Raw genomic sequence first — 17,990 nt, 5'->3', positions numbered from 1 at the left:
GGTGTTGGCTCATGTTGGCACCAACTCAAGTGTTGCTCGAAGAGACGGTCATGTAACTGGTCATCTGAAACAGTCCAGATAGTCATCCTTCATTGGTTAAACATAGCCGTGGGCGTGCTCATTGCCGGAATGATTTGATTGGCTGCCTCAGTGAGTTGTGAAATAACAGCAGGGCGACATCTCATGATAGCTGTGTGTGAGACCAAGCAGTCTTTGGTAACAGTGTGTGTAATACATGTTTGAATCCTCTTTTGCATTTTTGTAAATAGGCAGCAGGATTTAATCACATCATACACACTTATGCTGCGTTCACACTACGAGCGACACGGCGTCATTCTACAAGCCGATTTTCAATGGAAGCCGGTGACATAAGCTACTAACTGGCGCCCGACACTTGTCGCTGCGTGGCGGCCGTGTGGAGCTGCAAAATTAAAGTTGAGCTGGTCTCAACTTTTTTTTTTTTTTTTCTTCAGTGCTCCAATGACTCGGTGAAGTGATAACCAATCATATGTTTTGGTTTCACCCTCTTCCGTTCCATCTAAAACAAATGGCAGTTAGCCAGTTCCCCTTTATCGACATAAATCTACGTTAACGAAAGTTTGAGGACGCCGACAATGTAGCTGGCCCCGCTGCGAACACAGCATTAGACACAGGTACACTCTAACCCAAATTAAGAAACTTCCTCTCTTCTACACTAGTCTTCTGGGGGATGAAACGTATATCCTCTTACCGGCAATCATAAATATTACTATGTATTTCACACAGTCTTAATATGAATCTTGTCACCCTAAAGTGGACCATACTGTTTCTTTACCTTGACATTAGTTGAATGTCTTGTCTGCCTGCCTGAGTTGCAGTGGCTCACATCCTTCTTTGCTCATGTGTGTGGTGCAAGCCAGTGAGGATGCAAATGTAGGTTGCCAGCTGCTATCTAGATAGTCTGATACACTTTACTTTCTTATCGAGTGTCTGAATAAGTGTGTCAAGTGTAGTTTTTAGTTCTGTAAGAAGAGGAACAGGACTCCATCACTAGTAGCATACTTTTTAAAGGTAAAATGGTCTGATAAGCTGAAGCAGGAATGGTTTACACGTTTGTTCTTCTAATCATTTGTGCATGATTAAACTTGATGCCTTTTTAATGGCGGCTATAAATGGGAGACTTTGCGGTTTGTTTGTTTTTTGAAGGTGTTGGGGATTGGGGGGGTGCTTCAACCTGCTGGGATGTAGAGAGGGGTGTGTGGCCTAAAAGGTTCGGGAGCTGCTGCTCTAAGCCACATCTGCTCTCTTTCTTGGTCTGCACAGTTGAGTCAGACCAGTTCAATGTGTGTGTGGTCCGCGCGTTAATCAGGGCTTCTCACAAAAAACAAAGGTCTTTTGTGGGAGGAATGTGTGTGTGTGTGTGTGCGTGTGCGTGCTTGTACACGGAAATGCAATTGAGTGTTTTTTTTTTTCTGGTTTGTGCTGTTTTTGTTCATTCTGTTGATGCGGTTGTGTGAGTATGTTTTCTTTTTGTGTTAGGCCTATTTGGCAGATTTCATGTCAGTTGAGTGCGCTGTGAGACAAAGGAGTCTTGTTACCGTGACCCCACTCAGCTGATATAAAGTCAGCTGATGGGGACTGGCTGAGTTTGTAGCAGAAGAGTCGATTTTTGAAAGCATGTTTTTATTTCTGTGTTTGTGTCACACCCAAGTGCGAACAGAGATGTGCAGGAATAAATACGTGTGATTTTTGTCACGCCTTGTCAAACAGAAGCTGATTCAATCATTTGTTTTGCTGTATTTGTAACGTTGTAATGGATTGCTTTATGTTGGATGTAGGGTTTTGCTTTGTTTGTCCCCTCCAGTATGCAAATCATACAAATTATTAAGAATAAACTAATTTTAGCATAATGCTGTCTGATACAACACCACCACAAAGTACAGCCTCAGGACTGAGTCCGCACACAAGCAGCTGAAATTATACTTGAACAGAAACTAAACATTTTAAGAAAGTAGGGCGATTGCATTGCTTCGCATTACATCATACAGGTGTTTGTATTTTTCTGGCCACTCTGTAAATCTAGAAAACCATCTTATTAGAATTGATTTTTCAGATTCCTTTTGGTATTTTGTGAGCACAGGAAGTAGTTGGGTTGATTAACGTCTCGATCTTTTTGTATCACTCACAACAGAATAGAACAGAATAGAGTACCACAGACCTGCTAATGCTAGAATGGCAACACCTTCACAGTAGCAATGCTAGCATGCTGGTGTTTAGTTGAAATACCTTCATCTCCACTAATGAGACAAAGGAGAGTGCTTTTGTGCATCTCAGCCAGACCGAAGCCATTTATCTAGCAGGTTGTTGGTATCCAGGAAGGTTCCGTTGGTTTGTCTCCACTAGATGACTGGACTCTACTTGAATCCGCTCAAAGTAAGTCATTAATATTGACACAGGGGAAGACAGGAGAACTGAATAATCACATTTCAACGTTGTATGTGGGACGACATGATTAAACCCGAGGTCCCACTCCACTCTGCCTCTCTCTCCCTGTCAGTCTCATTCCTTCCGCAGTCAGACATCAATCTACCAATGACTCAAATTGCCTGTAACAGAGCACATGTTGACTTATACAGGCTTCACTGTGGATGCTATCAACTGCTCCCGGAGCAACCACTTCCCATAATTGTACCGCCAACTGGGAAATGCAGAACAATGGTCACCATGTCTTTTACATCACTTAATGCGTGTCTTCTTTTCTGTAATGCTAACTGAAATCTATGCATGTTTGTAGTTTCTTTTTAATGGCTATCGGGTTTTCTGCATTTCACATGTGATATATTTATGTATTCCTATCCTTTTGAAATCTACTCTCAACAGAGACTACAAAAATATGGTTGTTGCCAAAATGTTGCAAATACCAAGGTCTGTCAGTACCGGTCAATTTAAAAACCGATGGGATCTTAGGTCAACAAATGGCCTGGATTTAATTAAAGGCAGCAAGAAATAGCAATTATAAAATACAAACAGTGCATTGTAGCAGTTTAATAAAGAGACCAAATCCCCAGAACACAGACCAAGGAAACAAGTATGCTTAACGGTGGTAGAGGAAAGAAATGTTGCTCGTAGTTGGCTTATCTTCATCCGAGAGGGTTATTGATTGTTTTTGCTGAATTCTACTGTTTTTAAAATAAGCAGTCAAAGACGCTAACATCCAAGCTGACCTGTACACACCCGGCTGTTAAAGCATAGTGGTGTGAGGGGGTGAGCCACAGGGCCAAAACTACAGTTACAAAATAGTTCAACATATGGTCAGCAGCTGTATCGTCACGCGCAGCTAACAAGAATACTTAAACTCATGATAATTGATTTGTAATGGGAGTATCTGCAAAGGGGATGAACTGTTAACAAGCTTAGCCCTTTGGTTTTAAAGGTACAGCGCGGTGACCAATGCTACTGTCTGGTTTCCTGGCCAAGAACAAATGATTTTGACTGTACTTGGCATATAAATACTTATTTTAAAAAATCCCACAAATAATAACTGGGTCGCAAAGCTTCGGCGCAAGGTTTTGGGTGTGATTCTTTGTGCAGCTGTTACCGACTGTTAATTAGGCAACGGTTGTGGCACTGCACTCTCTGCAACTGTCAAACTAAACTTTGCCAGGTGAGCACCTGGGTGCAGGTGGGGTGTGTGCGTGTGTGTGTTGTTTGTGTTTGCGCCTATGTTTCCCTTTAGAAATCAGTCAGTGGGGAGGGAGGAAGGGTGCATTGCTGTGCTTTTTAATTAATAGTTAATTGCACATGGAAAAGCAAAGGGAGCAGAGGGGGGGGGGGAGTTAAAAAGGAGAAGACATAATTAGGAATGAGGAGTAGGAAAGAGAGAAAGAGAAGATGGCAGTGAGTGGGAGAGACTGCCGAGGAACGAGTATGATGTTGGGTAAGCAATATACACAGAGAGAGAGAGAGGGCACAGGAATAAGAGATGAAAGAGAACTTGGCAGAGGAGAGAGGCAGATGGAGATAAATTGTGACAGTGAAACAGAGAGATAATGGCAGACGGATTTAATGAGGTCTTCCCACATGTAATACGGAACTTTAATTATTCTGTTCTCCTGTCCGCCTGGGTTTAAAAGCATGTGTGGTGCAGCTCCTAACATCCCCCCTGAAGTAGTGTGAAGCAGACCGAGTCCCTTGGCACAAGAAGTCTTCATCATCACATGACCAAACCTGGAGCCAGGACTCAAAAACTGAACAAGTACCAGTCACAGTGGCTCTCCACGTTATGCGTGCCGTTATGAGGATGAGATGTATAAGTGACGTTTGTTCAAAGACGTGAGCTCTTTCTTCCCTTTTTACTTGTAATCAAATTTGCAAACGGTTACAAACGTGGAGGTAAATCGATGAGTTTTTCTTCATAGATTGTTATCAAAAATGTAAGTGCATCACATGTGGTCATTGATCCAATGCTATAGGATACAACAGGAAGGATTTCATCTGCTGTTAGACCAGTATGTCAGCTTCTTTCTCCATGTGTTTGGTTTTCAAATAAATTCTGTACCATTTTCTCATGATGTGTCCTGGACAAAACCACGAACCTTACTTTGCACAAGAGTAAATATGAATGGAAACAAGTCAGTCAAAGGCCACACTAGCGGCTCTGTAGGCTGGACTTTGACTTTGACAGAGCGTTCCTTTGAGCTAAATGCTAACAAGCTCACAATGACGGGGCTAACATGCTTATGTTCAGCCGGGATAAGGTTTACTGTGTTCACCACAACAGTTTGTTAGCATGCGAACGTGCTTGTGTTTAGCTCTTTAGGTGTGTGTGAGAGTGTGTGTGTGCTCAGGATGCTACTGCTTGACCTCAAGGTGTGACGGCAAGTGAGTGGAGCCAAATGACGGAGCAGCTGATACCTCCATTTCTGTGTGTGTTTGTGTGTCAGTCAGGGTGGGGGCTTTATTTCTGACCCCTTTGGCTATTTATAGCTTTTTCTGATTATCTCCCACCTCTTTCATGCTCTCGCTCACACCCATTATCACCCATCACATTTTTATCCCCTCTTTTTCCTTCACTCTTTGCTCTTAACACTCCCGTAAACTCTCACACACACACACACACACACATACACACAGAGTACGTTGTGTAAGTAACTCTGTCCGTTAGTGTTGACAGGAGTTGGTCAGCGTGCACTTTGTCACACTAAGGGCTCTGTTGAAAAAGACCATGAAGTGAGTGGCTTGATGTACAGCATAGCGATGAAGAACCAATTGTGTGTGTGTGTGTGTGTGTCAGGATAAACTGTTAGCTAGCAACAATAAGGAACAGAAATAGATACCTCATTGCGCCGTGTGGTTTGTCGGCTTTCTGTTTTTGTGTTCACATGAGTAGGTGTGAGGATAAAAATATGAGAGTGGGGGATAATGGGAGACAGAGAGGGGAGAGACACGCATGTTGTGTTGGACACAATGATGTGCGTGTGGTCACGTTTGTGTCCAAAGCACATACAGCAAGAGAAGTCTGGCATCGACTACAAGGTCCTGTCTTTTAGTATCGTTGATGGGTTTTTCTTTCCAGCAGTTTTGGTCTACGGTTGTCAGACGGGCCTTCCATACGGCTGCATTTTGTAATTCACTGAGTATGTACAGTGTTTGGCTTTATATTAGATCAAATGTAAATGCCACTGCTGTAAGCATCTGTCTGTCTGACGCTCTGATGGCAGGAGCCAGAGTCACCTTCAACCAAAAGGCACTAGTTCCACATTTTAGAGGAGTTCAATGTTGTTGTTGTTTTTAATATAAATCTTAATTATGAATGCAATTTTGTTGCAGAATGGCACACATCAAAGGACTGCGATGTTGGCATGCTTTTGTCGTGATTTGTAGAAAAACATGGATTCCTGAGGGGAGGTTTTGCGGCGCTGTCTGATTCACACCAGGTCCCATGAGGTGACGGTGATGAAGAGTGGTTGTCATTACTGTATTGCCTTTTAAGCTGCTCCGTCACCGTGGCTGACACTAATATCAGCTGAGATGCACATCGTTTGCCCCCACCGTGCAAACATTCCTGACTTTCGGAAGCCTTATGTTCAAAACAAACAAACACATTCATCGACTTTTTGATGTTGTGTCAAAAGTTGTGTTTAGCTCGATGATGCCAGGTGGAGCCACGCAGGCATGACTCATTGACGTCAGGTGATTGTAAGAGTGTGTCCTCACTTTACCTTACCATCCAAGGGAAAAAAACAATATCCACCATCAATAAAGTGATGAAAACCGCCCCTCCATGTGTGATTAGTGCTTCACCATCTTTATTAGTTTCTGGAAACAGGAAATCCAAAGCACAGGTGTCTCCCGAAATCCATACTAATTCTCAGCACATTCTAAATACTTAGCGTGTTTACACTGGGAAAGTGACGCATACTCAAACCCAACAGTATGAATACTTCAGACCAAGTAATGAGTGTGTTGTTGACAGACACCATTCCCCCACAATGCAATGCACAAAGGAAATGGAAGAGCTTCACAGAGCTTGAAAAATGAAAACAGATTGCATATGATTATGAGACGCCTTCAGAAAGATGTAGCCTTTCCTGCTAGTAGAAAATGCCTCGCCTCAGTTAGACAGTTTCACACGCACTCAAACAAAAAAGACAATGAGGTCAATGTAAATATTGCTTATTGATATTGCGACACCTGCTGTATGTCCAGAATGGCCGCCATATCATGGAATGATACTGTGGTTAAATTGCCCATATGTCTGTCCTGCTGTCAATCTGTCCTGCTGTCCATCTGTCTGTCTCGGTGTGAAACTAAACTACGTTTCAGGTCACTGTGCAGATTGTGCCAAAGCGACGGGAAATTACGCACACATACACACCGACACACACAGTGCTCTCTCTCTCTCTGCTGACAGAAGGGCTTGGAGAGAGGGTAATGAGAAAATGTCCTCATGCATGAAAACTCACGTCAGCAGTCCAGCCAATCCAACACGCACGCACGCACGCACGCACGCACGCACGCGCACACACACGCACACGCACACGCACACGCGTGAAAACAAGTCCTTGATACACTTCTAATACTTGCTGCAACACTTCCTTATTTTTTTCGTCTGAGTTCTCTCTTTTTTTGTGACTCATTGTCTTTTTTTTCTCTCTCTCGCTCTCGCTCTCTCTTTCTCTCTCTCTCTCTCGGGTTAATACGATAATAATGTTCACTTTTTAGGAAGACGGTAACAATTCATCAAAACATCGCACAAATTCAAATTCACCTTGCTTATCTCTTCAGGACATCACCTTTGTTCTAAAATGAGGAGAGCAGGTTGACGTATCGTACGTCTCATGTTGGAAGGATAGAGATACCGGTACATCAGAAGTCTCTGATTCCATTTTTTAAGTTCTTATTGATTGGAGTTTCGTGTAACTCTTAGACACGCGTCTCCCTTCTCCTTGGCATCTGCGGCTCAGCGCATTGTTTCTGCAGACACTGCAGCTTCCAATTAGGACTGTCCTCGTTTCACCTCTGATGCAAGAAGAGATGGAGGGAAGAATAAAAAAAACATTGTCTGCTTGACAAGTCATTAAGACAGAGTGTGAGACAACAGGAAAGGTTAAAAGCCAGGCTATAAGGACTAAAAGATTTAGATTTGATTCAGTGACACAGTGTGTATTTATCCATAGACAGACATTACCTGATGTGCACATCATACAGCTTAGAAGTAGGGATGCAGCCATTAATCGACCGAACATCGGCGTCGACCGATATTCACCTTGTTGACTGCCGAAAGCACATCCGCATTTAAGGTGACATTCGCAGATGGCAGTGGCCCGAGTCTTGTCTATCTGTTTTGTCGCATCAATTATGCACCTGCTAAATGTTGTGTTGGAGCCGGACAACAGTAATCAGCTGCTGATTCGGATAAGACGCCACTGTCATGACGACGGGTGCCGTGCGCACGTGTGGTGCACGAACAAAAGTGCAAGAAAAAGTCAGCCGTGTGATATGCAACTTAATTTATGTTTCACAAAAAAAGTAGCCGATGTAAGTAGCCTACTGAAACATTCTCCTCGTTAAGGACTTCAGTAGTTGTATAGCAGCTAAAAAGGCAAAAATCAAAAAATGTAAATAACAAAAACATCGGCTCTTGGCCAAGTTTGTTAATTTTTTAAACATCGGTATCGGGTACCCATATTTCCACAATCGGTGCATCCCCAGTAAGAAGCATCCTTAGCGCTAGTTGCAGTGTGTAGATCTGTGCTCGGGCCTCTATGTGAAAGTCACAGACGTGAACAGAAGCCTGCTGTATTTATATAGGACTGGCAGGCTGCCTGATTGATCTGAAACTGTACACTGCCCAGGACTGTGCTGTCCTCCAGACCACAAATACATCAACTCACACAACGTAAACATGCTCTCACACACACACACACACACACACACACATGAACTTGCACACACTGCTTGGATGTTTTTTAAGACAGAGCAGTGTGTGCGTTTGCTTTTTTTAAACTTCAGTTTTCTTTAAATATGTGTGTTAATAATTCCTTTAAAGGGATAGTTTGGGTGTTTTGAATCGGGGTTGTTTGAGGTACTCATCTATAGTCCAAGTACAATTTTGAGGAACTTTTACCTAACCTGAGTATTTCAGCTCTTGTTGAATTGGGTTTTAAAGGATTTTAAATTCGTGGCCCTTGGACTGACTCTTGTGTTAAAAAGGGCCGGACGTACTGACTGAGAAGCTACGACATTACCTCATTTGTATTGAGTCCGAAAGCGTGCTTGTTTCAAGATGCAGACAAATGACTTGACTGTGTAGCAGGTACAACCGTTTCCCCCCCTTCATCGTAGAGATTAGTGGGTGGTGCGCCCATCGGCTAATCTCTTTGGCGTGTCAGGAGGGCAGATCCTCAATAGGACGAGACAAATGCTCTGTGACTTCATAGAGATGTTGGAAGATGTGTTTCAAGAAGGTGCCAGGTTCCATCCTCGGTCCTCTCTGAGCAGAGATCTTGTTCACTCGGGTTCATTTATGTGCGGGGATGTTGTCAGTCTGTATTGCCTCAAAATGTTGCCCCAAACCTGTATCCGTCTGTCTGTATCAGTCAGCTGTTTTTTGTCCTGGTGTCCTGTCTGTTGTTCTTGCTGCCCGTCACTCTGTCAACTCCCTTGTTTGACTTTGTCCGATTCGTCTGTCTGTACTTTCCTCCTGCCGGTCTGTCCTCCCGGGTAACTGTCTAACCACCTTTGAGTCTGTCTGTCGGTGTGTCCTTGTGTGCATGACATTTAAAACAGCAGGACGGGCTGCTGCTTGCACTGTGTGCCTAAATGTCAGCTTCGCCTACTGGTTATGGACCCTCCCCTCCCTCCCCCCTGGTCTGCTCTCTCTGTGTTTTGGTTGTAACCCTCCTTCAACCTTCTTCCTAACCCTTTGCCCCCATTCTTCTGAAACCTTCTCCTCCTTTATTTACCTGACCGTATCATCCCAAGAACACCTCAAGATGTCCACATGATCTCATTTGAATAACTTATTACCGCACCATTTTGTGGCTTATGTATCTATAATCGGGCCGTAACGCTTTTGTGTATTCGTGCCGAACCAAACAGTGACTTCTGTTTGGCGCTACATCCCTAATCTGTCGATTTATGTAACTGTTGATGACAGGAAGGAAAGACATGACCAGCATACTGAAACACGTGGCCATACATACACACGCACACTTCTTATTTCTGTCTCTTTGCTTATATGTTTCCTGTCTGTCTCTATAAGAAGCTTGGAAGGGGCTGCGGCTTGCTATCTCTGCATGCAAAAAGCACAATGCCGACCCTAACTGACCCATTGACTGACGCGTATGTATTTGTGTGTGTGTTCAGGATCATCCATGAGGACGGTTTCTCTGGCGACGACGTAAAGCAGTACAAGCCTGTCGTTTACAGCAACACCATCCAATCTCTGGCTGCCATCGTTCGTGCCATGGATACACTGGGGCTGGAATACGGAGACAAAGAACGGAAGGTCAGCACTTGTCCCCCACGGTCCCACACACACAAGACACATTCAATTGAATCTCTCACGTACACACACACAGCGACATTTACTCTTCATTTTTCAAATACTGTCACCAGATGTGTGTAGTGTATTACGGCTTACAGTCACACTGAAATGTAGCACAGAAACCAGACCGTCACAGATGGAAACATCAACCTACATGAACCACTGATGTAATTCTCCAAATGCTGAGCTTCCAGTCCTGAATGCAGCAAGTAGCCACTGGAGGAATGCCATAAGAGCTGATGTAGTTCAGAGAGAGGGCACCGTGTGCCTTACGTAGAGCGACTCTCTTTCAACCAAAGCACCAGGAGTCCAGCTCTTATATCAGACCCGACACCGTACCTCTGAGCAAGACACCGATCTCTGCCAGCTTCAGCTTGTTACTGTGTGCACGGTTAGGGCGACCCTGTCCGCAGTGCACCTTAACCATGCAATGTACCGTATAGGTAGAGTGTGTTGTTGCTGTCACAGCTTCATAAAGCTGGTGTTGAAGCACGTTGTCTTGGTGAGCTGAAGAAAGGTGAGAAATCCTCACAACATTAGCATTTTCTACCCACACTGATGAAGAAATCTAAGGACTGTTATTTATGCATCAAAAGTTACAGAGACTCAAGTAGGACTAACTTTTTTTTTTTAGTTATTTCAGTGACTTGATAGATAATAAACCAATTGCAAAGGTCCTTCCGGAGCTGCAGTAGAGGAATGCGGATGTCACACACTCCCAGTGACTTTGCCAAAAGCTCACAAGCAGCACATGATCCAAGGACGATGGCAGATTTGTGTTAGTGCACACCTTCCTGTGCAGATGCAATGTATACCGTTTGGTCCGGTTGAACATGTCTATTCAGCGGTGTGCAGCTGCGCCTGTCTCAGCAGCATAGCGCATGTTAAGCTCTCAGCTGGAGGTGGACGAGCTGAGGTGAAACCTCACCCGTGTGTTTTTTTTGGGGGGTATCATCCTTAACAAGTGCTTGCCATCATTTCTCAGGCAGACACTACAATCCACAGCAGTAAACGGCAACATATTGATTGTTTGCACATGCTTTATCGAGCAGTCTAGGTTGGGATAGTAGAAGAAATGCAATTATGACAACAATATCTTTTTAGTTCTGAAGGTGGAACAGAATCAGACAAAAACACAAATGATTTAAAGTCATATTTCTTAACTCCTTATGATGTTGGAAATCGTTTCTCTCCCTCCTTGGGTTGGACGACCAACTTTCACTCTGTTATTGAGCGTCAGCTTGTCATCACTCTGTTTTCTTACATGTTAAAAACTGTCTACACCAGCACTGATTTGGGGCCTGATGGGAAAAGCCGCCATCTAACCCTGTCATGATCCTGTCATGTCCTGCTTCCGAGTCCCCTAAATCCTACAGCATACAAGTACAATATACAGTATGATACGCTAATTAAGGATTATGAGTCTAATCCACGGAAGAGCATCAGTTCTCTCCCAATACAGTGCAATAGAAGGAGGTTAATTAGAGATATAAGGATCGTGAAGATGCAGGGCTGCATAATTCCAACCTCTCTTGGCCCGCGTCTTGGTTTAAGGTCCAACATTTCTCATGATTTATGCCATTAGAGATGTGAAGATTTGAATTAGCTGTTCCTTTTGTAGCCTGTCTTCAATGTGGAGTATGGAGGGAGCTCCAAATGGATAGCAGTGGCAAACAACTGCAGATCGACTGAGGACTGGAATGTTGCATTCAAATACAATCCGTACCTGAATTCTGTAATTACATGTATGCAGTACACCAGATACAAGCCCATACATTGACCCTTAAATGCAATGCTGTTGGGACAAGTGTTGGATACCAGAGCTTTCCACCACCACATCATTGTCAACAGCGTCACTACGAACTGACACTGTCCAGCATACAGCAGACCTGAACGCATGTAGGTAAGGGAGCTTTTAAGGGCACCGTGTCACGTGTCATGTGGTGACGGTCATGTGGTGACGGTCATGTGGTGGTGGTGGTGTTGTTGTTGTTGATGATAATGAGGATTAATGGCGTAATAATGGTGAGGATAATAATGTCTGACTAATATTGCTTCAGTCAATACAGTGTTGACGTAAGTAGATGACTCTGTTTGGTCCAAACTGGCCTCTGACTCTTCCTGTTTGTCTTTGGTAGCAAGTTTTCGAGTGAAAAATGCTTTTAAAAAATGTCTTTCCTCTCTCTCTCTCTCTCTCTCTCTCCCACACACACACACACACACACACAGACATGTGCCATTTGCCTTAACCTTATCCAAAGGTACAGGATGTTTTTAATCACAATGAAGCTATTGATATGCAAATTACAGGGCTGAAATAACAATACACCTATTGATTAGGATGTGATAACTGTGTGCGCGTGTGTGTATGTGTGTGTGTGTGTGTGTGTGTGTGTTATACTGTATCTTGGTATTGCCTGTCTGGTCAGAGGTGAAGGGAAGGTCTTATTGTTGCCATACATTCATTAAGGGGAAAAGGGCACTGTGTGTGTGTGTGTGTGTGTGTGTGTGTGTGTGTGTGTGTGTGTGTGTGTGTGTGTGCGTGTGCGCGCAAAGAAAACTTCCTCCTCCTCCGTTATGCTAACTTTTTGACCACCGTCCCATGAAAACCTTTCCCCCATCCTTTAGTCAGGGTAAACTGTTGAATCTAAATGTTATCCCTTTTACGTTGTTATTGTCATCTATGGTCGTTATTTGCATAAAAGACACAATTCAAATGATTAGGAGGTGAATGATTTTTATTTTTATTGAAATACTTGCATTAGCAGTTCTAATAATGTATTGCTTTTGTGTTAACTATGGTGCTTTTATAGAAGTTAAAGCACCATAGTCAAGGCTACGCTGTTAATGTTAGCTGTTCAGCGCCTTGCTGCCAGCAGACAAGCCGGCCGCTGTGATTGCTCTGAGCAGCATGCAGGGGAATGCATTCAAACGTGAGGCTGATCCTCCTCAGCTTATCTTGGAGTTGCAGTTGTGACAAATTCTGAACTTTGTGTCTTCTTCACACACCGACTACATGTTGTGTGTGTGTGTGTGAAGTTACTGTCTGTGGTGCTGTGTGTACCAATATAAAAATATGAAATGAGTTGCTATTAACTGCAGAATAGTATCAAAATGTGTTTCAAGACCGAGCGTAAGGCTGAGGGGTGACAGAAAGATGTCGGAGGAAAATAACAAGAGAGTGTGGAAGAGAGATATATTGCAGTTTACATGAAAGCTAAAAAGCATGAGCGGGAAAGAGGAAGGAAAGGAGATTATTTAAGAGAGAATGGAGAGAATGTGACAGTGGACAAGAAACAGATGGAGAGACCAGACTACACTGTGTATAAACTTACACTCTACATCGGACTTCCCCTCAAAGTAACCAGAGGACTTCGAGAAGTTCTCCTCACATCTATCAAGGATGAGGAGTAGAGCTCTTTCATTCATCCTAAAATATATATGTATGAAACCTTTGTAATCAACTGTGGATGATGCTGATGTTCAATGTAAGACCCCCACTCTTTTTACACCTTCCTCTTTCCGTCTTTGACTTCCTTCATGTCTCTCCCTCATCTGTCATTCTTAAAGTACAGCGTATAATTCACAAAAATCCGTCTCCACCTGCACTACGAATTATTTTTCCATAGCTTTTTTTCTCACCCCGTCTTCTGATCCCCCCCCCCCCCCCCACACATCTGTTTTCGTGATCTTGGCTAGTTGTTGTGGCAACCCGGTGTTTTGTCTTGCTCTCAACACATTCCGCAAGCGCATGTCCAAGGGCGCTGTGACACACACACACACACACACACGCATAACACATGCACTCACACAATGATAGCGGAGCGGGCTCGAAATAGACACGTTGTCACTGCTGTATGAATCTGCAAGTAGTTTTCACTCGGGTCCAGAGAAGAAGCTGCTGCCACTGACATTTTGAATAGCTGTTAAACCTCCATGACCCTCATGAAAACTAAATGCAGTATTTGTTTCTTTTCTTTTTCGGACCACAACCATTCTCAAACTCAGCTTTCATTGTCCACGCCATCGCCGTGACAAAACCTACCCACAGACAATTTAAACACTTGTCAAAGTACTAAAAAAACACTTCTGTGGTAGTTCCCGCTACAATAGGTGTCTCCAGGACCATATTTTGCCATTAAGACGCAGTGAAATGTCACACTGATGCTCATAACAGGTTAAATCCTTGCAGAGATAAGTATGAGCAGCATTGTAAGCCATTTAGTTGAGCTGCCTCTTAGCAAAATGCTCTGAGTGAATTTAAGTGCCCTCTCATAAGTAGTGATGCATGCAGTGCATATGTCTAGGCCTTTTATTGTGAAAGGTAAGAATGGAAATACGTGAAGCTGTAATGTGCTGCCGTTGACGAGGTGGGAGCAATAAAGAGTTTGCGGTCTTGGTTCGGACATTAGAGCCCCAGTGTTGTTATTGCATCACCTTCATGTTGGTATAGGAGCAACTTAAGTGCTGTATTTCAGCTCCGTCAGTCTGCTGTATCGATTCATTGTTACTTAATGGAAACATAAACAATGCACCACGCGTCTGAATTCAACACAGATTTGTCCGCCGTCCACCGACGACAGCCATCTGAGACGGGCGGCTCAGGAGGGGAAGTTACTTTCATGGTGTAGCCCATAAAGTTTCTTATAGACCACAAAGACATTTGTACGGTTTTGCTTTTAAAGAAATAGCTGGCAGCTGTCACAGGCCTTTAAGCCAGCAGCCTGCACTTGTGCACACAACTTCCTCGTCTTTTGTTTTAAGAGGTATCTGACACTCGATAGTTATGATACACCAATGCAATCCTTGTGCTCAAAAGTGTGTTATACGTCTTTCAAATATGCTGTTTTGGTGGATTCTTGGTGATCTGTCGTGTTGAAAGGTGTCAGTCACTTTATGGAAAAGACAACACTTACGCCATATTACAATATCCAAAATTGATATGAAGTCTTAATATCACGATATTGATATATTGCATAGCACTACGTCATACCGTGCTGATGTAGACATTATCTTTACACTTGAGTGAAAAGCTTTCTTTCACCTCAACAGTACCGGTTATTCAGAACTGCAATCAGATCTGAAGTAGTGACTCTGAATAGCTTCAGTGGATCTTTAAAAGCGAGCCTACAGCAATGGCATAGATTTGTTTCTTTGTTTTTCCTTCTGAGTGTGCCCCAGTGTGAACATTACTGATGCTTTGGCCTTAGGCTCCATTTTCTATACGCTAATTGCTTCAATGCATCCGCACAATTCTGAGGGTAAATTCACCAGCCGTACACTATGTGTGCGCGTGCATGCTCAACATTGTTTGTACAGTGTTGCTAGACTGGCTTGTAGAATAATATAATGTCAGAGGCTGATGGTGCCAGTGGTAGGCAAGCACACACACACACACACACACGTTACTGTATTACAATGTCACTACTTCTGCCTAAACCTGAACCCAACCAACAGAGGCAACGAGTAATAGCCAATCGGAAGCAGAGTGGGGTGAGTCATGACTTCGCCATTATAGGAAATAAAAAATGTGACGTACTGTACTGACAGCAGAAGCTTTAGATGGAGATCAACTCCAGTTCAAGAGATTAAAAAACATTTTTTTGCACATCATAAAAAGTATACATTTCCTGTTCTGAAGCAAGTCATTTTGTCATGTCACATGTTTTCATGCAGACCGAAAATAAATCAAGCTTTTTCAGCATACATGTCAACCGTGTTGTAGGCGGTCTGATCCATCTGCCTCATTATTACAGTGGTTTTTGTGGCGTCTAATACACACTTTTGAGACGAAGAGAAGAAAATTAAGGACGCAGCTGGTATTCGACTGCAGCAGACACACGCACACGCACACACACACACACACACACACACACACACACACACACACACAACTGACATCAGAAAAACACTTTGTGTCTCGATGGATTCTTTAAGGCGACAGAGGGGGGAAGACGAGAGGGAAATGGAAAGAACAGAGAGATGAAATGAAGGGATAGATGGAGCGAGAGAGAGAGAGAGAAAGAGAGGAAACTGGCAGACAGGTTGCTGCCTGTTGTTGTGGAAACCAGCTAGTTATCCTCATGGGTTAGTCTGAGTGTGTGTTAGTTTTAATATGTGGGTATGTGAACAACGCCCCTCTGATGACAACGTTCCCTCTGCTCATTAAAGAATAAAAGAACCTGCACATGGGCACACCTAAGTGGAGGTAAGTACGACAGGTCTCCTGGATAGTTTACTTTACTTATTTTGGCTTTTGAAGTGTGTATCCACACTTTTTAATGTAACCCTTCAAGAACCATTTTGGTTTGATTGAAATGTTACAGAAGTACTTTTAGCCAATGCACTGACTATACAAAAACGTAAACGTTTAGCAACGGCATTTAGACCCAAAGAGCACTGCTGGAGATATCCAATATGTTTTTCTTACTGTCAACAAATCCCATGAAAATAAATCTCATTTCTCTGTGCCGTTGTGTTCCTTTCAAACAATGAACGTGGGCACTTTAATTTATTTGAACTTAATCCTACATACACTGCCCTGCTTCCATAATTACCAAATTTGTATGAATACACAATTTAAAATAGTCTCCTCCGAATGCATTATTTTGTCCTATTTGATAAACGCTGTTTTCTTTCTTCCAGATGCAAATTTATAAAATGCACTACAGGAATGTACTACTGTTATTTTTTCTGTTTTGGTTTTTCTTGCGTAGCATAAAAGGATTTAAACTGCATTGCGTTCGACCCTGTGTTGTACAATGACTGTAAATTAATCTTAAACCTAGTTTAGCCTTTAAAGAAATGAAAAGTCTACATTTCTGCTTTTTAAAGATTCATTTCTTTAATGGGAATCAATGGTCTTTGGGGAGCCACAGAGAGGCAAGTCGGATAGAACTGACTAATGCATTGTTGGTTTTGCTGTAGAGCGGAAACAATTAGGCAATTAATCAGCAAAATAATCTCTACCAATTAATAATTTAAGTCATTTATTGACTTGTGATGCACATTTTAAAACTTTTTCTGGAATGTTATAGGCTTAAAGATTGAGTGATTGATGAAGCATTTCTAGATTAATCAATATTGAAAACAATTGTTAGTTGCAGCCATATTTTGTTCTTCTCCTGAGATTTGTAGGTTATCCTTGAAGTGTTGTTTTTTAATGGCAACCTGCTCGATAACTGACTTCATCATCTAGCTTGTGTTTGCAGATGAGATTAATCGGTATTGTATTTATTCTATTTAATCAAAGTGATGGAAAAATATTATTTTCAGCACCAAACTTAATATATAGTTTTGGTTGAATTACCCAGAATGCAAGTGATGTTGTTTAAAGCAAAAGTACAAAAATATAGAAATAAAATGGATTTTGCTAAAAATAATCCCAGAACCGGTTGTTCCTCCTAATTTGGTTGTGGATTGACCTGAAAAACGTGTTTGGCCCGTTATTGTGTACAGTAATAAACACAGTACGAGAAGTGCTTAATAATGTGATAAGGGACGCCTGTTTTCCATCATACTGTCTTACATTTCTAAAAGCTAATATCAGCACACTCTATTATAGTAAGGAACAAACAGGATATGGATCATCCCCGGCATTAATGAAAAGGTTAAAGATGGACATTGATGATGTGACTACTTGTCTCAGCATGACTTTGCTACACTTCATCAGGTCTTAACATGTGGGTTCATAGTATCAATATGCAGGAGTCTGTGTGTGTGACACACACACACACACACACACAAAAGGTTATTGATCACAATATGATGCTTTGAATCGGCTTCTGTGTGAGTGCCGTTATAGATCCCTTCCAACCAGGCTAAGAAGGTCATTGTATGGACAGAGCCTCCACTACACACACTCGCGTTCAGATGTTTGAACTTTTTGTCTTTCTGAGTGTAGTTGAGAAGAGTGTGTGTGTGTGTGTGTGTGTGTGTGTGTGTGTGTGTGTGTGTGTGT

General features: G+C 42.7%; 1 protein-coding gene across 2 annotated transcripts in view; it reads left to right on the top strand.

The window, feature by feature from the left end:
• Positions 1-17,990, top strand: part of gnao1a (guanine nucleotide binding protein (G protein), alpha activating activity polypeptide O, a) — an 87,327-nt gene that overhangs the window by 6,665 nt on the left and 62,672 nt on the right. For both annotated transcript variants that reach the window (XM_031874389.1, XM_031874391.1), the window contains exon 3: positions 9,850-9,991. In XM_031874389.1, the coding sequence (XP_031730249.1) occupies positions 9,850-9,991 (142 nt within the window). The remainder of the gene's footprint in view (positions 1-9,849; positions 9,992-17,990) is intronic.

The sequence above is a fragment of the Anarrhichthys ocellatus genome, unplaced genomic scaffold (assembly GCF_004355925.1).
Source record: "Anarrhichthys ocellatus isolate YVR2014 unplaced genomic scaffold, GSC_Weel_1.0 scaffold80, whole genome shotgun sequence".
Lineage (NCBI taxonomy): Eukaryota > Metazoa > Chordata > Actinopteri > Perciformes > Anarhichadidae > Anarrhichthys > Anarrhichthys ocellatus.
The sequence above is the reverse complement of the archived record's forward strand: the minus strand, read 5'-3'. Positions and strand labels throughout refer to the sequence as shown.